We start from the raw sequence: 21,333 nt of genomic DNA, 5'->3' as shown, positions 1-21,333 counted from the left end.
GCAGAATAAAGCATTATTGTGAATATTGTACTTAATTTGACTTACTGTAGAACTATTGTTTTATTTTGTGGTTTTCAACTACAGGTTTCAATTCATGTTAAGCCGTTTCACATTCCCAGAGTACCATATTATTATATTATATGTTGTATTATAGTACTATATTATATACATTACAGGATCATTTTTAGTTTATACGATTTAAAAAAAAAACATTATTACTATTAGTAATAATAATAATAAAGTTCCTATTTCATTTTTTTTTTTTTTTATCACTGGGCCATGTGTCATATAGTGTATTATCAGCAGGCTTCCCCTTAATTTACACAGGGTAATTATTTCTTTTTCTGGGCTTTGTGGTTCTCTCTCATCAGAATAGGTGTTGTCAAATCAATTGTCAGCCCAATCTCACAGATTTATAAATAAGAAAAATAAACCCAATTTAGTTTATATTTAGTTAATGTAGTGTTCATATTAATTTGTGTTTGCGATGTGTTGTTTCTTTATGAATGCATTTAGATTTAGTCGAAAACCCGATCGATCGATCGTCGATGCGATTGAATCGACTGCTGATGTCTGAGGCGAACCGCAGCGTCATATTTACGCGACAACAGGGTCACGCAGCTGTGTCGCTGCGGACTTCGTATTTTGAGTCCTTTACAGCAGACTAGCAGCTTCTTTTTTTTATTTGAAAAGAAAAACAAACATGTCTACCGCCATGAACTTTGGGTCGAAGAGTTTCAAACCTCGGGCTCCCGATAAAGGCGCGTTCCCTCTGGATCATTTAGGTAAGCTAGGACACCGACTGTCCTGTCTGTGTCGGCTGAATAACGCTTGTCTAGGTTCCTTTTGCTTCTGTCTTCCTTCTTCCGAGAGCTCTTTTTTACATTTTAATCTAGAGATATCTTGCTCATATTTTGCTCCACGTGCTAACGCCATGGCCCGCTGCTGTGCCTTATTTCAGGAGAGTGTAAGGCCTTGAAGGAGACGTTTATGAAATGCCTGAGAAACAACAACTTCGACAACTCCCTGTGCCGCCTGCAGTCCAAAGACTACCTGGAATGCCGCATGGACAAGTGAGAAGCTCCGTGCACCTCCTCCTCATCCCCATGTCTGGTGACTCGATACAGTTAAACACGCTAATGTCGTTGCTGTCTTGTGTGTTTTCTTCCAGTCAGCTGATGGCCAAGGAGCCTCTGACCAAACTGGGTTTCAAGGACATGATGGATCCTCCTCCCAGCCAAGCAGACACAGACCCTAAACCCTGACCTGCTCCTCCACCACAGCCGTTGTTTTGGGGGAAAACAAATACGGAAGGATGGTGTTGCTGTGAACTGAACGTACCGAAGCCTTTGTTGTTAATAAGATGGCAACACGAGTCCTACAAAAGCAGATTAAGGGCAAAGACTGAGATGAGTGAAGCTGGGAGGAATGGCTCCAGAGACTTTGAGAATGTGGGCTAGCAGGAGGACTTTGTGGTTTTTATATTGGGCTCTTAGTTTGTTACAGAGAACAAACTAATTGTATCAGTCCTCCGTGTGTGTGTATATAAGATGTAATATATATATATATAATATGTGGAGATGCTATTTTGGCATGTCAATAAATATTTTGTATTTGAACTAAAGTGACTCTATCATGTGATGCAGTCAGAATGGGGACACCTGCTGGCAGATTTATTCCATGATGATCAGTTAGTTGGGATACAAGTGGTCTTACTTTAATGTCTTCATTAAAGACATAAGAAATCCATAAAAAAATAAAATACAATTTATATCAGAATCTCTTTAATTTATTTTGCTGTGAGCAAGAAAGTATCAAATCAAATGTGATACAGAGTGAGTATTTAACCAGCCCATCCTTTATAAACCACACAACAGATTTAAATCTATTGTACCATGCCACACGATAGAAGCTAAATATGTCCTAACTGCCATTTCACTGCAACTTTAAGGATTATACAATTAAACTGTACTCTGAAACAGAGTCTACAACTTAAAAAAAGAACTTGGGGAAAAAGTACAATACTTTATCAGGGTTGGCTACAGAGGAAATACTTGTTAGTAGGATCACTCACTGTTGGTCTTTTCATGGCAATCACTCATCAGGAAAAATATAGAAAAACCACCAGACTTGTCCTTAAAGGCACGATGTGGTAAAAAAAGACCTTATTGTAGTGGCCATGTTAAAACTGCTGCAAAGTCATATTTATAGTTAATATCTTGATGTGAAAAACATTGTAAATTAAGATTTAAAAAAATAAAATTCGGTAAATGCGAGGCTTTATGAGTAAACGTCGTGATGCAACATCGTCACTGTGACTGTAGAAGGTGGCAACATATCCCCCTCTGTGGAGAAAACAGGTCAACATCAGGTTAATACGTGGAAAATGTGTTTCTTCCATTCATGACACATTTGATTTTCCTGTTATTGTGAGAATATGGAGTATGGGACAAATTATAATGGTATTAAAAAAAAAAAGATCAAAATCAAGATTTGCTCATTACTTATTTTGAAACTTACATTTTGTAACCTTTGTAATCTCGTGCTGAGCCACTTGGCTTCTGGATCCACACAGTAGTGTGCTCTGTTCACGGAGGTAAAACTGTGGAGTAGCAAAGACAAATGGGACACAGAAACAATTCAATATTTGTTTGAAAAGAATTGCTCCTGGTCACAGATACCTCCAACTTGTTCTTCGGTTAGAGTTTAATTTGACTGACCTTTGATGTTGTCTCCTAGTGGCTGTAATATAAGTGAGTGCTAAACCCAACCCTGACGAAAATATCCCGTTGCCTGTTTGGGAAGGTAACGTACAGAAGGCCTATCGGATATTTTCTCCAAAAACGGGTTGAACGAAACAGTCGACCAGCCACACCCCGTAACGCTGACACGAAATGAGGCCTGTGTTAGAATGAGTACTCTTCCTTACATGAATGCGTGTAGTCTACAGTGAGAAGAAGAAGTGCTTTCTTTCTGTTCAAAGCAGGAAACAACAGCTTCTTTAATGAAGGCCGTTGAGGCGATCGAACAGCAGGGGGGACCGATAAATCCTGCACTTCTGGGCCAAGGGCCGTAACACTGAGGACTGCCTAGAAAAACACACAAACACAGAAAATAACATCAGTAACATTATTAAGACTGCGTGAGGGGAAATATTCTGAGGAAGAACACAAATCTGGGAAGTGTATTGTCGGAATGAGGGCGTGGATTCAATCTCTTCCCCTTTGACTCTTCTCTGTGGTCCTCAGTGTGAGTCATGCCAGGAACAGACAAGCTGAATGACAGCTGGAATAGCTGTGTTGCAGCTGTGAAGATATGGACTTCCATTGGATTTTGGAGTATCGCAGAAAATAAGCTCTGTGGCAAACAAAAGTGTATGATACTAGGATGCTTCGCTCAGCAAGACAATCTTCACAAGAGTAAACGCAATCGCCAGAGCTAAAAAGCTAACGCTACGACTACAACGCTAAAGGCGGACTAGTGTTTGGCTTGATGACGTTTAGGCCTTTTGTTATCAACCGCCATGTTTAAGACACATGAAAGCTTCAAAATTCATGGGTGTGGTATTTACTGACGCTTTTTTATGTTTCAAAAAGTTAAAATGTCTATAACTTGTATAAACCGCAGACAATGTACTGCCTGTACAAACAATGCTTCTAAGGCAGCTAGCTCAGCAAGCTAGCCCGGGATTAGCAAAATAGCTAAAGTTAAGCAGCACGCAAGCTAGCCCGGGATTAGCTCCCCCCTGTAAAAATTGAAACATTTTCAATACACACATACATTTGTGTCTACTTGTGTCTTTTCATTAACTTTGAATGCAATGACGCCGCCTCTAAAACTAATATATCATTCTGTTTGAACACACAACTTGCACCATGATTGAACTTTCTTGTTTTCCCTCCAGCTACATGAGGATTTCTCAGAATCAGAAAACAAAAATCCCTTTTCTTGTTGTCTGTATATCTTATCTTATGTTGAGTGTGGACACATTCACACTGTTCTAAAGTCCTGTGCAGGCCTGAATCCGCATCTGTTTTTTTATTTGCCTCAAAATTTGGTGGATAACAAACCAAAAATCCATTTAGCAAAGAAATCCTAACATTTAGCATTGCAAGTGCTGAGATACATACTGTCACTGTATGAAAATAAAATGTATTATCCAATTAGCTTTTTTTTTATATTATACAATTTCATATGATCTCGTTCTCCATTTAAATTAGGTGAGATGAACATGACTAAAGGATGACGGTTGAGAGTGATATAACTGGAGTGATCAGCCCTCCCGTTCTAATTCAATCTGTGCTTATACACATGCTATTTCACACTCAGCTTGCTATTCTCAGCCGCCATTAAAAGACTCTATTAGTAGTCACTAGTAAAGCCACACTCACCTTGTTCGGGGAGAATCAGCAACACAGTTAAATACACAAGACACACTTTGTAAAAAGCCATCCTGGGTTCCTGGTGTCACTCTGCAGGGAGACGTAGTAGTAGTAGCAGTGGTGGTGGTGGTGAATAATGGAGCCTGATTCAGGAAAGTCACTGAACAAACATCTGTTGAATCATGTGTATGAGGAGTGTTTGTCGTAGAGGGTATGTGTGCTCAGGGGCAGCTGCAGGGACGGGTGGCCAAAACATCTGGATTGGCTGTTGGAGGGCCGACCTGCTGTTTTCCCTGAACAGGCTGACGTGTTTATCTCCTCCTGCCACAGAGCAGCAGCAGGCCAGGCAGAGACCAGCAAAAGAGAGCCAGCACAGAGATCGCTGTACCCAAAGCCTCCAGCTGCAGGACTTGCCTTCACGCCTCTAGTTTCATTTCTCCCACAAGCCCCTTCTTCTGTTTGTGGTTCCAACAGTTCCCAACACACTTCCCCTCTCTCCATTCCTGTTTATGCTTGCTCCCTCCCAGACTACATCCTCTGCTCCAACTGCCCCATCAGCCATACCTGTGCCACAACAGCAGAAACCAAAACCCCCAAAACACAGTCCTTCGACAGAGACTTATCTTTTGTTACTGAGTCACCAGGATGAGTTCACCACAGGAAGTAGAAAGGTTCAAACTGAAGTCAGACTTTTGTTTTTTCGGTTGTGTTTTTCAGAGCTTCTGTGTCGCTCAGTCCTCTGTTTTTGGACCAGCAGTAGTTATAAAGGTAGTAGCAGGTAGTGCCTGTAGCTTCACCGGCAGTACAGTTGTAATGCGTTTGTTATAATGTGTTGGGGCTACTCTCATATATATTGAAACAAATATATGTTAGTCACACTTCTGCATTATTTTGCCTTTAAAGCATCTAAAATAATACAATATATTGATTAAAATTCAAATTTTGAATGGAAAACAGATGTTCAGATATTGACATTCTGTTCCAAGGAAACATATATTACTTCAATGAATTCAAGGCTGCCACTGTCTGTGGAATGGGACATATTCCACGAGACTTACTGACTACTAAACTCCAAGATGACTAACTTTAACAAAATGTGGAAACCCTCCCATTGGTGTGTCTACGATGATGGCCATTTCATTCGTTTTAAATGTATTTGTTATTAGTCAAATTGGACAAATTGAAATTGAACCTGATAAAAAAAGTGAGAGAATTGTCAAAGTGATTACAATTCATCCCGAGCCTGATCACCTGATCACAATGAGCACCAGAGGTTGATTGACGGGCTCGTATCATCCGGAAAAAAATGCATTATGAAGAAATAAACACAAGCCTGCCTTAACAGGTACATGGAATATATTACAACTTAAATATTTGAGTTGGAAACATGGTCGGACAGCTGTTTTGTAATAACAGGACACACTAGAAGTTCATAGAAAGAGGAACATGTCTTATATATAGAAAGATGCACTGTTTTCAGTTCAGGGAGGGTCAAACAAACGAAGGACTTCCAACCTGGAGCAGTGCTTCAGAAATCAGTGTTTGTGTCCCAAAATGTTAAGTTATTGTGACGTTATGTGTCTTTCCTGGTGAGTATAAAGACAATGTTTTCTTCATACATTTTTCTCCGCCGTGAATTTCAAAGTAAGAGCGTGTTCTCCAGACTTCTTCCTGTCTTCTTGGGAGCCAGCTGGAGCTTGGGTCCCCACGATAGCATTGGTTCTCTAACAGTGATAAAACTACATGTTTGAATAGACGAGAGACCAACAAGGTTGTTTTATAAATAACTAATGTACCCTAACCCATGAAAACAGTGAGACATTTAGGGAATCCACTTATTGTCTTTCATGCCAAAAGATAAATGAGACGATGTTTACACCACAAATTGTGACAGCACATAACTTCCTCTAAAACCTCAACTGGCTGTTTCAACGTTTAGATTTTTGTATGAATGAAACAAATCAGATATGACACAGTAAACAGTGAGCATTAGAGGCGCTGGCAGGCCTATTCTTGAACTTTGGACACGTGGGGATAAACACACTTGCTGTTCTTTATGCTAAGCTAAGCTAATCAGATCTCTCCTTTATTTCTGGTATGTCTGATCAGGATCAGCTGATTTCTACTGCATTCAAATTGCTGGGAATGAGTATTTCTACATTCGGGGGTAGAGGTGTGGCACACTGACGTTTCCCTGCAATGCAGAACACTCATGCTCCTTCCTAGAAAGATAAAAGGTTCAACATACTGTATTGAAAAATGGTGTAATGTATTTGAGTCTGACAGGTTTTTTTTACAGTCCAAAACATGATTTTATTGTCACTCTATAAGCCAGCTATACAAAACAAGATTCAAGGGAAAAACTAAAACCACAAATGTCTAAATCAGAAGGTCAGTGTGACACAATAAAAAATTAGAAGGAAAAAGAAGAACCGGAATCCTGATGTGCCAGTAATAACACAACTACCCTCTGACCTCATTTTACTGACAATGAAATAACGACTGTGTGTTATTTTCAGATTTCTATTGAAGCAGACACATGGTGCTAACTGGTACTTCCCTCGTGTAGCTGCCCTTGTAGTTGACTATGAGAGGTAATGCTGGAGAATCACTCACAAATAAACAGCAGGGTTAGAGAAGGGGCGGTTCTAAAAGCACAGTACTGATTTAAACCCAAATTATGACTAGTAGCACCATTTAACATCTGTAATGTAGTAATAGTATGTTATTACACTATTATTCTGGGCCGTGCCAGGTGGATTTCAGAGAATACTGATTGCCATAAATGTCCTGCAGGATGTTTTTAAGACGGGCTCAGCGATGACAACACAGACACGTCCATAATCTGAGCACGGAAGAGGATTTCCTCCATGCTGACATGAGGTCAATATATGATGGTTGGGCTACCATCCAATGGTTGCGCTGTGAATGCTGTCATCATGAAATGGTTCATGATTCACCACGTTTCACACTGAGGACACAGCAGAGGAGCAGATCCAGTGACGGGGGAGGAGGAGGAGGAGGAGGAGGAGGAGGGAGTTCTCTTGTTCACTAGCGAGAGGAGTTGGAACTAGAGCGTGAGCGGTGCCGACGGCGGCCGGGCGAACGAGACCTGCGACGAACCGGAGAGCGACGCCGTGGAGACCGAGACCTGGGAGACAGAGAGAGAGGGAGATAGAGAGAGAGGGAGAGAGACAGGGAGAGATAGAGAGAGAGGGAGAGAGACAGAGAGATAGAGAGAGAAGACAGGCAGAGTGACGGTGAAATACAGAGAATGATCGGAAAGAAAAAATAAAAACACACATTTGACAAATATTATAGTTTGATGTCAAACAGCAGTAAGCGTAGCGTGTTACAAAACACAGCGGCAGTTAAGGGTTAATCTGCGTCATTTGCTTCCATAACCAAGCGCTGCTGCTGCATCACATGGCGCTCACCTCCTCCTCATACGAGGGGGCGTGCGTCGCCACATTGGCGGCGGCGGGGGCATCCTGCGGGGGGGCGACAGCCTGCGGGGGGCAGGGCGCACCGTGGGAGTCAGCACAGCTGTGACTGTGATCTCCTGACCGTCGATCTGGCCTGGAAGAGAAACATTATTTTGAGACATTGAGAACAGAGTCTCATCTACATTGCATTACACAACCAGTCACGCTGTGGCCCCTCCACGTCCTCCTACCTCCGTCCATGTGTTTCAGGGCCTTCTCCGCCTCATCGGAGGTCTCGAACTCCACGTAGGCGTAGCCTTTGGACAGGTGGGCGTGGACGCGGTTCATGGGCATGTCGATCATCTTGATCTTGCCGTACGTGGAGAAGATCTCCTGGATGTGTTCCTGCAGAAAAAAAAGGCACGTACAACGCTCATGTACAAACAAGGTGATGGAGCCTGCAGACCTCACACAATGGAGTCCATCTGCCTACTCTTATACTCCGTCACTAATTGTTTCCCTGTTGGCTCCCTTACATACCACTAACTTAATGCTCAGCTCCTGCAAACTTAAAAAGTTAATGAGGAAGTGAAGTCACTGCAAGCTCATGGAGCTAATTATTCAAAAAGTGGCCTTGATTTTTTTTTTTTTTATGCGTGAGGAAAAACTGTTTCCTAACACGAGACATTTATTCGGGGCTTTGTTGTTGCCTTTTGCCCTGATGCAAAAACACAGTCGACATGGATCACGGGACGACTTCTAAAAGGTCTCAAAGATTTCACCTTGATGACGTTTCTGGTCAGCCGGCCGAGGTAGACCTTGGTGGATTTGGGTATGGGGCTCCTGCGCCGCCGGTCCCTGTCATCCTTCTTCGCTGATTTTGACCTAGAGGGACATTTATATTTCAGCTACTACTGTAGTCATTAATGACATAACATTAGTGTTCCCTGACTGCAGTGTGAGAGATTCATGCAGTCATCAGTTATACATAACATTTTTTACAAGATTCACAAATTGATGATGACTTATTCCTTACTTTGAGCGGGAGCGCCGCCTGTTGTTGTGGCGCTGGCGGCTGGGGCTCGGTGAGGACGAGGAGGAGGAAGAGGAGCGGGAGCTGGATGAGCCAGAGTGGCTGGAGGCTGACGAGCTGGAGCCACTGGAGGAGCCTGAGCTGGAGCCTGAGCTGCTGCTGGAGCTGGAGGTTAGCAAGAGCAGATTTTAGGTTAGGACGGCTGGAAACAATTTATGACTTATTATAACTTGAGCTGTTTAAGCTCCTCTGTCCCGAAAGTAAATAACGACAGTTGTCAGAACAAAATACAGAGCAGCTGGATATTGACAAAAAGCCACGACGATTGTTGAAGTTAAGAATTCACTTTCATCCGACATGTAAACTGTCAGCATATCTAGTGTTCCACGAGGACAGCCTCTGACCTGCTGCTCCCACTGGAAGCACCGCGCCGTGTGCGGTTCTTGTCTCGGCCCCGGTCTTTGTCGGCTCCTTCTTTCGGGGCTCCTGACTTGTCCTTCCCTCGCTGCTTACTCTTGTCGTCCTCCTTCCTCTTGGTTGGGGATGGCGCCCTGTTGGAGGAGAAGAAAGCAAAACAAAAAAAAGTCAGGAATGAATGCTTTGGCAGGAGACAGGACATCTGACAACATGTGAAACTGTTGTGTTGTATCTGGTGGTTTTATTAGTACGTTATCTTATCATCTCATATTTCAGTGCATAGGTCTCTGTGTGCAACAGTAATACCGTAAAAGCATCTGCACTTTGAAACATTGGGAAATTCAATCTCAGAATGTTTACATGTGTGCTTGCTCATACAACGTGGGATCTAGTCTAAAAAAGAAAGAAAAGATATGTCGGACGTTGCAGAGGAAATGTACGGTATTTAAGTCCCGGTTATTAATGTCAGTGTCCATTGCAGCTTTAAACTGCTAAATAAAATTAAAAATGTCATTACACTCGGTGCAACCCGCAGTTTGAGTTAATTCAGCTCAATATTTGACCGCTCATTTTACTCATGCCATGGCCCATGAATAAATGCGTAAGAGAGATGAAACGTAAGTGCATCACAGTAGTGGCATAACTCATTTCTAAAATACAGCTGTGAATTTTCTTCTTGTGGTTCCTCTAAAGACAAACGCTACTTGATTACAATTAATCCACTCGGAGCGGAAAAATAACATTACGTTTTATCTGCGATTAACGTAAGCTCACCAAACACTTGCCCACGTTAGCATTAGCTAGTGAGCTAATGTCTAATTATATGGCGCTGCTATTCAAACACACATGTTAAAAACACACACATTTTACTTAGTACGACTTGTCGATATTATTGCGTTGCTATTTATTAGCCATGCATGCCATTTTTTACAAGCAAGCATCGTGAACTAGTTGCGTTTACTCACATATTTTTGCCTACCCGCCACTCGCGTTAGTAATAGTCGCATAGAGATGACGTAGGAAGCTAAGGTCAATGTAAACCAATCAAAACACAGTCCGTGAACACGCAGATACCGCGATACCCTGGATATTTATGCCCTCAATACGGACTGACAGGGTAATATGTCCCATTTCGGCAAATTGTGTCGACCTTGTTATCTCTATTTAACACTTTAAGGCAACAGTGAACGCGGTAACACAACTGTAATATTACCGTTCGAAATTTTTCTTCGGTTAGGTGTCGCAGTGTGCTTGGCTGTTGCTGGGGCGGTTGGCAGGTTATTGCCTGACAGGTCATTTGAGGTGTGGAAATGCATACAGCTCGACCGGCTTTTACAGGACAACGTGAGTTCCTCTATCAACGCTTCTAACCGCACTGCGGCAATAACGTTAGCTTATTAACAGAACAACCAAGACGCCTTCTACATCCCGTAAATTATTAAGCAAGAAAGTTATCTAATACACTAAGTTGAAGCTATTAAGAGCTAACTGCAGTGCTTAAATGCCGCAAGGACACGGAGAGAAAAGCGCACGCGCGTTTCCGTCTCCTCCGGGACAGCGAGTCTTCAGATGAACTCGTGCGAAACCCGCAAACTCTCCGGCGAGCCGGAGGAAACCCGCAAACCCTCTGGCTTTACCAGAACCCTCGCTTTGACCGTCTGCTCCGCCGCCATCGGAGGCACCTTCCAGTATGGCTACAACATCTCAATCATCAACGCTCCCACCAACTACATCCAGAGTTTCATCAACGAGACATACGCGGAGCGCTGGGGCACCGTCCTGGAGACCCCTCAGGTGACCCTGGTGTGGACCCTCATCGTGTCGGCCTTCTCGTTGGGCGGCTGGCTCGGGGCCCTGCTGGCGGGGCCCCTGTCGGTCCGCTTCGGCAGGAAGAACTCGCTGCTTCTCAACAATTCATTCCTGTTCGTTGGCGCCGTGCTCGTGCTGACGTCCAGGGCGGCGAGGTCGTTTGAGATGATCCTCGTGGCTCGCTTCCTGGTCGGGGTGAACTCGGGGGTCAGCATGAACGTCCAGCCGATGTACTTCGGGGAGAGCGCCCCCACACACCAGCGGGGTGCCGTGGCTTTTTCCTCCGCCGTGTTCACCGCGTTCGGGATCTTCCTGGGTCAGGTCGTGGGACTCACCGAGCTCCTGGGCGCCGAGCCTCTTTGGCCCTACCTACTGGCGAGCAACGCGTTGCCGGGGTTGATCCAGCTGCTCACCTTGCCCTGGTTCCCCGAAAGCCCCAGGTACCTTCTCATCGACCGGGGAGACAGGGAGGCGTGTGTCCGGGCCCTCGCAAGGCTTCGCGGTGGCGAGGCCCCCGCCTTGGAGATGGAGGAGATGCTGCAGGAGCAGGAGCAGCAAAAATCAAAGTCTGGATCCGCGGCCTCCGCCAAGACGCCCTGCTCTCTGTTCAAGGATCCTGACCTGCGATCCCAGCTCAGAACCATCATGGCTGCCAGCAGTGCCATGATGCTCTGTGGCAACGACTCAATCTACTTCTACGCTTACTACATCTTCCTCGCGGCAGGGATCCCTCCAGAGAAAATCCAATACATCACCATCGGCACTGGGGCGTCCGAGCTGACCGCTTCGATACTGAGTAACCTGCTGATCGAGCGGGTGGGCCGCAGGTACCTTCTCGTAGGAGGGTACGGCCTCATGTCTTGCTGGTCCGTGGTCTTCACCGTGGCTCTCATCCTCCAGAGCCGCGGGGTGGCCGGGATGGCCTACGTCAGCATGGCGTGCATGTTCGCCTACATCCTCAGCTTCGGTTTGGGCCCCGCCGGGGTGACTGGGATCTTGCCAGCGGAGATTTTCGACCAGACGGCCCGGCCGGCGGCGTACATGGTGGCCGGCTCGTGCATGTGGATCAACCTGTTCCTGGTGGGGATGCTGTTCCCCTTCATCGTCAAGTACCTGGGGAGCTTCTGCTTCCTGCCGTTCCTGGCCGTGTGTCTGGTGTCCGCCGTGTTCCTGGGGCTCACCCTGCCGGAGACGAAGGGCAAGACGCTGGCCGAGATCACCGCGGAGTTCGACAGGAAGAACGGAGTGCAGAAGGAGAAGGAGGAGAGGCCATACATGCAGGTGGATGAGCCCGTTAGGGAGCACTACCAGCTGGGTAGAGCCCGCTCCTTCACCAGCCAGGCGCAAGATCTTGACCATGACCCTGACCTGAAGAATGGGGACTCTGATCAGAATTGAAAAAGGCAGTGCCTTTGTTGCCTCTATATGCACTTTTGGAGTTAAACAGATTACTCCATAGGTGAAATCCCAAGTGTCCTATTTATGAAAAATGATCTCTGTGTAATTTAATTCTGGTTTCTTGAGCTAAGTCGACAAGAAGTGTGATGTTGTTTTACAGACTGGCCCTCTGTTAATCATCACCAACACTGGCCACACAGAACAGTTTATTGATGCTCTGTAGAGGAGGACACAATCCTTCCTCCACCAGAAGGCTCTTTCGTAGCGTAGCAGCTCAACTGAAGCTGAATAATGACTTCAGCGAGAGGAGCATGCTGATTTTTAAATGTCCTCTCACTCCCCAGGGAGTCTCCCTCTCATTCAGTATGCCTTAATTAAATTGAAGAGGAACATTCCCAGATCTTAACTAAACAAGTCACTTCTTAATAATACCTCAACTATTCTTCTATTTGTTTCCCCTCATACACACGACTTGACGCCACAGTTCTGATTGTCATTTCTTTTTAAAATTTTACGGCACTATTTGAGAATGTGAGATAAGACTTTGTTCAAGCGCCTTGTGGTCCCAATATCAATGAAGCGGTAGAGCGGGCAATCGTTTTGAATTGTGTGTATTTAAGGATTACCCGCTTGTAATTCAGCATGTCTGCACTGGGGAGATAGCTGTGCTTGTTTATTGTGTAATCTGATTATACACTCTGTTTTGTTGACATGTCTATCCAGTCCAGTGATCCATGCTTGTTACATTTGAATGTACCATGTATGTTTCTGTCCTTTTATTCGTGCATCACCTGCACTGTACGTGTACGAGTCGGACTCCCACCCAGCGGATGTGTCACCAACAGCATGGTCCTAATTTAACCTCTTGAAACGTTTGCTGTGTATTTATGAATGCAGCTCTGCCAAACGGCCAGTAGATGTCGCCATCGTCCCCGCTCCTCACTGTCTCCTCCTCATCGCTCCAATGTGAAGCTGTATAATATCATTGACTCACAGATGTAACACCCTAACTAACCCAAGATGACACTTTTAAATTCAACAGCTGTCAGCCCACAGCCCTTCTGTTGACCATCTGTCACAGCCTCTAGATCTTCCCTTTTTTTATTATTTCGTAAACTGAATCAAGATGCTGCACATATTTAATATTTAATATTCAAGGTGCTTTTACGAAAGATTTTATTAATTTTTAAATGAATGATCCAAATGTTCCTCTCTTATTCTCTGAAAAACTCCTCTGTTCTTGCTGGACTTGCTGTAGCACGCTGGACTCTTTTGCACTATCCCAAATGAAATGTTGTACGACGCTGTTGTTCCAAAGCATGTGATGACAATCCTCCATGGTAATAATAAGGATTCTGTAAAAAAATGTTCCTTTATTCCGTAGGAAAATATATTTTGCACATTGCGATTATTTATTCAATGGCATTCGTTCAATGAAAACCAAATACCCTGTACGTATACAACAATAAAAATGAAAGTGCTGACCTACACCGTCGTCTCCTTTAGTGATTCAGTTAGGTTGACTGATTCAGCTGCTTTCTTAATTACATAGAATCACATTACTTCGCTCCTCTGCGCTTTAATCCAACTGCTCCCTCTCACTCCTGTTAATGCTGTTTATTTATGGAACAGTTCAAGAACACTGGACTCTAATCGCATCATTTCAGCATAATTGAGTAATGTCTCCACACGCTGTCTGAAAGTAGATGACAGGAAAATGGGATTCGTATTTAAGTGCGTGCCCCGACAAGTGTGTGTGTGTGTGAGAGAGTCAGAATGTGTTTCTGTTACAATCAACAGCAGGTAACATCTGAATATTTGTTCTCTCAATTTGGCCGTTTCTCGACAAGCAAACTACCAGAAGTGTAGCGTTCCAGTTAAAGGTGAAAATCAAGATTTAGAGATGAAGGCGTTGAAAGAGATTCTATACGCTGGACGGACAAAGATAATGTTCAAACGCATCCACCATCGCCGGGTAAATTGTGAACACACATTGGCTACTGATTCCAGGCCGCTTCTGTGTCCATTGTTGGGGCTAGATGTTTTCAGGGGAGACCCAGACCGCTGGACTTTTGCTGCTGCAAACCTTCGGCAGTCGAAGTCGCACCAAAAATGAACTGGATCCGGTTAACAAGCAAAAAGCATTTAATAAACAAGAGAAGCTAGAACAGTTGCAAACTGAATTACTCTATCGATATCAATATGTCCCCAGGGCAGAGTTCTCACAAGGCCCACTAAATAGCCCAGCCCAGCTGGTAAACTACCCAGAGTGGTAACGGCGCGAACTCTGGCAAAACCCTCTGGAACTAAGCCTATATTTAAAAGTCCAGTATCAGCCTCTGTGATTGGCCGAAATTCAATAGCCCCTCCTGGCTTGGGGCAGTTATCATCTCAGTGTTTGGTTGAAGTCGTCCGGACTCCTCCTCAGGTCCTGGTGGTCAGTTGTCCATCCCTCTGTTCTCTGCTGCACCTCTGTAAAGACTCACTCAAAATGTTCCCTTTCTGACGCTCAAAACTAATCATAGTGTTTTAATACCTTTAGTGACTATACTTCTATGGTTTAATACATTCAATAAAATACTGTAACATATAATATCCTCTATAAGTAAGAATATTGTAAACATATAATACATTCCATAAGTAAACATATTTTGACATTCTTATTATTGTGACACTTCTACTCACCACTAGGGGTGTTATTTAATCCTACTTATAATATTTCTAATACTGAAATCCTTCACACCATCATCACAGTTAATGGTTGTAGTGTAAGTCGTCTAAGGACATCCAGTAAAAACAATGACTCATCTTTCTAGCCGAGGCAACGTGACATCTATTACTCTCTCGCTAAGTGTGGGAAAACTCTTGAGCCCAGTGGGAGGTCTCACAGTTGGGTTACAGTTGGACATTGATATAATACTGTTATTCATGTTAGGTGAGAAGATCCATTCCCACCGTCATCGCTGACGGATAAATAGGAAGCTAGCCAAGCATAACGGCGAGAGAACAAAGACACAGCTAGTCTGGCTCCGTCTTACAGTAAGAAGATCGGCCCAAAGCTTCACGGTAATACAATAAAAATAAAAGCGTGCATACTTGACTATGAATCGCTAACCTATTTTCAATAAACTGTACCATAGCGTAACTTTCCGTTGCTCGGACGCCATTTTACAAATGTGCTAAAACTTTGATTAAGTTCACCGACTACCGACTTCAGCGGGATGCCCACTGTTTCTCAACAGGTCGGATCGAGGTAGGACTTGTATCAGTCTGGGGGGGGGGGGGGGGGGGGAGCGGTTGCTCATTTACTCCCAATCTGAAGAATCATTTGCAGTGCCACCAGTTTTATTTCCACGTGGAGCGGGCACAGCTCTTGGCACCCGCCCCAAAAATAGTAGCAGTCCATTGGGGGCGTTACCCTCTTCACTGACACTCCGCCCCCGTCTGAGCCAAAAGTTTTCCTCCAAAAACAAAACAAAAAACTGCTTCTTTGAATGTCCCTTCCTCTCAGTGAATTTAAGAGAAAACGGCTCCAGAACTCAACATCCAAAGCCTCTTTAAAGATGTAAAAAGTGGTGGTTTAATCGGTGACATTTGACGTTTAAATTGACGTTTAAGTCGCACATGGGCCTATGGGCTCTTTAGAAATGGATGAATGCATTTGGGAAAGTGTTGGCAGACAACACTGTGTGACGTTTGACAGACTGGCTTGATCTGAAGTTCATACATTTTACATGAGTTCAGTCACTTTCAGCTTCTTTAATGTATTTTTTATTTTTTTTGTTCCAAAGAGGTGCTCCGTCTCTCTGCTCCCAACGTCTCTGCTCCCAAGTGGTGCTTCAGCGCCTTTTGTAGGTGAATGCGGGCTTGGAGAAGTGGTTGGTAAAAGTTTTTTTGCCTCATGTGCGGAGTGCAGGTTTCCTTTGGCAACCAGAAGTGGGGTGCAGAAAAACGTAGTTAAGCGCCTTACCTTAAATTTGCACTTCCTGTTAGTTTCTATGAAGACAAGCGAGGGATGTTGCCGGGGAAATTGAGCTGTAACATGATTACATGGGCCCCCCCAAAAAAAGGAAAGCACTGCAGAACGACAGAAAGCAATATAAGATGTCTCTCCGCCGCTTGAGTTTTGTGCATGCGCCCACGCAATAGTCTGAATAATAAAAGCTGTATAGGCCTCTGTATGTGCTTTCCTAACAAAACAGGCGGATGACGCTGCTATCATGATGCACAGAGCGGGTCACAGTGGACGTTCCACAGAGCATCATCATCATCATCGCCATTGTCTTCGACGCAGGCTGGCCTGCCCCTCTGATCCGAGCAGAAAGCATCTTTATTACTGTTTGTCTTGTGTAGGGGGGGAAACAGGCAAAGACGTGCACTTCTCCATCACATATATTTAACAGCTGCCATCAGCCTTTTATTTCAAACTGGTCACGGTTTGATCGGCGTTGTCCACCATGATGGATAAACTAAAGGTTATCGCAGAGCAATTTCAATGAGTTTGTTATTACTTTAATTGTTACTGGATTTGCTGAGATTTAGTGCCACATGATTCTATTTCCTTTCCAGAATGATATATATATATATATATATATATATATATATATACTCATGCATTTTGGTTTAAAGGGAAAATCCACCATGATTTCTTTCCCCCGTCAAATATATTTTATTTGATTATTTGCATTCTGTCCAAGAGTGAAATGATGAGATCAAAATTGGTCTCATGTCTTCACTTTAAAGCTGATCTAACAATTATTTTTTATATTAACAATAGATCAAATAATTAAGTGAAATATGAAATGGGTAACTTGTAGTAGCAAACACACAGACAATTATCTCCCGACTCTGCAGTTCCTCTCAGTTTTAGCTTCTTTCAGCTCCTTGTTTTGGTTGTACAGCCCTCAACTTTACTGTTTCAGTCTCATCGCGCTATTCAACTTTCCAGCTGCAGCAGTTATCGGTTTTGGGATAAAAAGACAAAAAATGAAAATAAACACGTCTGTATTACCCGTCCAGCTCCAAACAGCAGGCACGCAAAAGTTAGCAACTAGCTGGTGAACATAGTGGATTGCAACTTAAAAGCCCGGTATTTTCCTCAGGAGATGACCGTACAGAGCGAAGACAGTAAATGTTGGACTTGCGTTTTGTCGGGTGGACAGAAACCAAAATCCAAATAAACGCCAAAGCTGCTCCGTGTCTGCGAGGATGTGTAGCTGGCTCAAACATGTCCCTGTCTTGTTTTCGGCTTGTTTCACAAGGCGTACAAGAGATACTGGTGAGGTGTATTGCCGAGGCGGCTGTTACCATTAACTTCCCGTCTTTATGCTAAGCTAGGCTAACAAAATATTGACTCCGGTCTGGACTTAACGCACAGGCAGGAGTTTGACGTGGATCTTCTCATCTCACTCTTGGAAATAAAGCATATTTTGCAGAATGCCGAGCTACTCCTTTAATCACTAAGACAACCACCGTTAATAAATACGGCTTATCCAAAACCAAAACGCACATTGTGAAATGCAAAGAAATGTCCTTTGCTTCCAAAATCACAGCCTTGGTGTGACTGTTGTTTTCGCACAAAGTAGTTCTGAGCTTGTTATTTTGAATGGTAATTGTATTTAATGTTCTAGGGGTGGGGTTTGTGTGGTGTGGCTCTGCTGCTCTTCTACCGGTCCGATAACTATCCTGCCAGGAACTCTGGGATGTGACCTGTAAGCCATCCGGGGGCAGCTTCTGTTTTTAGACCCTCGTCCCTCTGTGAGCTGTGAATGTCAAATGACTGTTTAAAGTAATCAATGAAATTGATTTGTGCTGCAGCTGCCTGTAGGAACCATTCTGTTCTTTTGTTACTTCTTGTTTTTGTGATGTATGTTAAACGAGGCTTGCAGATAAAATCTGCTAATGAAGCCCAATGATGTCAAAGCTACTCTAAGTATGTTAGCCAAGAGTGCAATTTGTTTTTGCATCTAATAACAATTAACGCTAAACCAAAAGTATTTGGAGGCATTATACAAAAAGTAACCAACTCCCTTTTACAATGTCATTGCCTGGGCTGTGCTTTAAACACGAAAAGGATTCGTGCGGATTGTTAATCAAGCAGTCCTGACAATAATGGCCTTCGACACATTGACAAGTTCATTGGCAGATGGAGACAAAGGGTCGTCCTTAGAGGTCCTGTAACGGCACCACTCCCTGCCATGGAAGCAGTTCTTACGGTTGTCCCAGTACAATCTCTGTGAACCCATCGGCTACCGGTGTGCTCGAACGTGACGGATTGATACTCCTCAGACAACAAACGGAAACTAGAATTTTCCGATACTAAAATGATGTCCCGTCGTCTACAGATTCTGCATTCATATCGAGATATGTTTATATAAATTAGTCCCAGTATAGCCCTGTCCGACAATCTGGGATTCCATTACTACCTGTTGAAAGTATGTCAATCTAAGCTGTATCTACACGATAACGTTGGATGAGGTTTCTCGGAAGATAATGGATTTTATATCCCCCTGGCAGAGTGAGTATGTTTGATTTAGATGTCAGTTAGTTTAATCATGTAAGAGGCTGAACTGCCATGAGATTTAGAGTGTTTATAAAACTGCCCAAAGCCATGTCTGAGGTGTCTAGATGAAGGATGTTAGTGGACAATGAAAAGGCAAGTATTTTCAATGGCCATAATACGGACATACATATGTGTTAAGGGTGAATTGGAAGCTACTTGGCGCCTTCTAGAGCCAAGTAGTACTTTAAATGTACATTTTAAGATAAAAATCAGTGCTGAAGTAATTCAGGGGACATGATTGATGCTGTGCAATCATGAAGAGGGCAGGTAAAGTATGGATGCAGCTCCCCCTGTGGGTTCCTCTGGGTATCACGACAGGGTAATGGAGAAAAATCATCTCATCTCTCACTCTCTCTCTCTCGTCGCCGCTCACTGGGAGAGAATGCCTTTAGCGGCGAATGAGAGCCGTTGCGAACATAATGAGGCTCCTGGCAAGCACTATAACAGCAGATTTCTATTCAATTTGGCCGTAGCCGTCATCGGCTCAACGTAATGGAGAGTCGGCTCCGTCTGTGCAGAGTGAGAAAGGTGTTTGCTGGTGGACCCAAATGTGTTCGTCTCTGCTTTGGAATTGCAAACGCAGAGCGGTGATATTACAGCCCGGTATCATGGCAGGTCGTGACCAGGTACACAAATTGTTTTTTTTTGTTGTCACTCAGGATGGAAACAATACCAATGGAAAGTCTGTTCGGATCCTTTTTCGTGGTGGACACACAAATGAAATGCATCCATGTGACCATGCAACAGTCGGATCAAGTGACGTAGTATCAAATATCGATAAAGATCATTTGTATATCGGGCGGGAGGAGAGGTGGATGGGTCCAACAAATAGGACCTCCAAACACGAGACCGTGTTGTGGTTTTGTTGCCTAAAGCTAACGTTTGTGACGGTTTTCCTAAACCTAACTAGCCAACAGGAACAGCTACAGATTTAGTCATCACATGACATCATCGCCACAGCATCTCTCTGCCATTCAGCTTAATGAGCTGCTTTTCAAAATCAAATCAAATCTAAGCTGTATCGGCACAATAATGTTGGATGAGGTTTCCTGGAAGATAATTGATTTGATATCCCCCCCGGGCAGTGTGAGTGTCTTTGCTTTAAATGTCAGTTAGTTTAATCATGTAATAAGCTCAACGAAAAAAATTCCAATGGAAGGCAATTAGGATCCTTTTTCATGGCGAACACACAAATGAAACGCATCCATGTGACTAACAGTCAGATCAAGTGACGTAGTATCAAATATCGACAAAGACCATCAATGGCAGTTAGGAGGAGTGGTGGATGGTCCAACAAACAGGACTTTCAACCACGATGCTGGTGTTTGAGTCCTTGTTTTGGTTTTGTATGTGGCTTGTATGTGTATGTGGCTAAAACCTAACGTTTGAGACGGTTTCCCTAAACCAAACTAGCGTACAGGAACAATTACCTAATGGATAACTACATGATTTTGTTGCCTAAACCTAACTGTACTTAGTTATTTTAAGCACAAACCTAACTTTTGTTTTGTAACGTAATGTCGTCCCGAAAATGAAGTCGTGCCGAGCAACACAAAAAAACCCGAACAATTCCTTTCCCTGTACACAAAACCAATATATTGCATTTTGTGACTATTTCCCGAACTGCCGTGAGACCGTTTTAGATATTCTATATTTACACTGTTTTATGATGTAGTTATTGTTCTCAGCCAGTAGGCAGCCTGCTAGGAACCCTATTCAAGGAGCATTTCATTCTACATTATATTGTGGGGTTAGAGGTTATGTTAAAAAAAAAAACAGCCAACCAAACTGAGATATGGTTATGTTCGGGAAACATACATTTTTTTCGCAATGAAGCATAAAGCTAACCTTAGTTCTGCTTGTCTACGTATAAGCAGCCACACAGTGTTATGTTAGAATGAGATATACTGTTCATTATATTAAGCTGCTTAAGGCTTTAACACACTGGGGGCGTGACAGAGAAACTGCAAAAGATGCAAAATACTAAAGTCTTCACACTTGGCTATTAAAACAGATTCTGACTCTGTAAGCTATTCTATCGAGTTTCCTTTTAGAGAAATACTGAGAGTGAATTTGCCCTGGTAAACAATTACTCAATGTATGTCTATGGGGTTTTATTGTGAAAGGTAAGAATGTAAGAATTGGATCTGGTATGCACTGCCTATGTCAAGGTTGAAAGGACTAAAAAAGTAATAGTCTTGCTTTGTACTGTGGAGCACATACATGTTGCTGTATACTAAAGTGTCCATTTTCAATATGCCCTTTATTCACAACGTGATTGGTTAATACCTTTTTTTGCATTTTTCT

General features: G+C 43.5%; 2 protein-coding genes, 1 long non-coding RNA gene and 1 pseudogene across 4 annotated transcripts; 2 read left to right on the top strand and 2 right to left on the bottom strand.

Annotated features, from left to right (window-relative positions):
* The first annotated feature begins 595 nt into the window (after positions 1-595).
* On the top strand, positions 596-1,779 carry cox19 (cytochrome c oxidase assembly factor COX19). Its single transcript, XM_076093227.1, has 3 exons — positions 596-785; positions 962-1,073; positions 1,172-1,779. The coding sequence occupies exons 1-3, from the start codon at positions 704-706 to the stop codon at positions 1,263-1,265; spliced, it is 288 nt and encodes a 95-aa protein (XP_075949342.1). The 5' UTR covers positions 596-703; the 3' UTR covers positions 1,266-1,779.
* On the bottom strand, positions 1,773-3,090 carry LOC142951592 (uncharacterized). Its single transcript, XR_012954590.1, has 3 exons — positions 2,930-3,090; positions 2,521-2,602; positions 1,773-2,345 (listed from the first exon to the last, which is right to left on the bottom strand). It is a non-coding gene; the product is annotated as an uncharacterized LOC142951592 (long non-coding RNA).
* Positions 3,091-6,669: 3,579 nt separating this feature from the next.
* On the bottom strand, positions 6,670-10,280 carry LOC142951553 (RNA-binding protein with serine-rich domain 1-like). Of its 2 annotated transcripts, none has more exons than XM_076093161.1 (7): positions 10,223-10,280; positions 9,245-9,391; positions 8,844-9,005; positions 8,590-8,692; positions 8,059-8,212; positions 7,820-7,961; positions 6,670-7,533 (listed from the first exon to the last, which is right to left on the bottom strand). In XM_076093161.1, coding segments are annotated over exons 1-7 (810 nt in total). In that variant the 5' UTR covers positions 10,225-10,280; the 3' UTR covers positions 6,670-7,433. The 2 variants fall into 2 exon arrangements, with proteins under 2 accessions (XP_075949276.1, XP_075949277.1); XM_076093162.1 differs by lacking the exon at positions 10,223-10,280 and adding an exon at positions 10,121-10,143.
* Positions 10,281-10,378: 98 nt separating this feature from the next.
* Positions 10,379-13,954, top strand: LOC142951901 (solute carrier family 2, facilitated glucose transporter member 11 pseudogene; annotated as a pseudogene).
* The last annotated feature ends 7,379 nt before the right edge of the window (positions 13,955-21,333 follow it).

This window comes from Anarhichas minor, unplaced genomic scaffold, assembly GCF_050575085.1.
Source record: "Anarhichas minor isolate MPS153535 unplaced genomic scaffold, ASM5057508v1 ptg000017l, whole genome shotgun sequence".
Taxonomy (NCBI): Eukaryota; Metazoa; Chordata; class Actinopteri; order Perciformes; family Anarhichadidae; genus Anarhichas; species Anarhichas minor.
The sequence above is the reverse complement of the archived record's forward strand: the minus strand, read 5'-3'. Positions and strand labels throughout refer to the sequence as shown.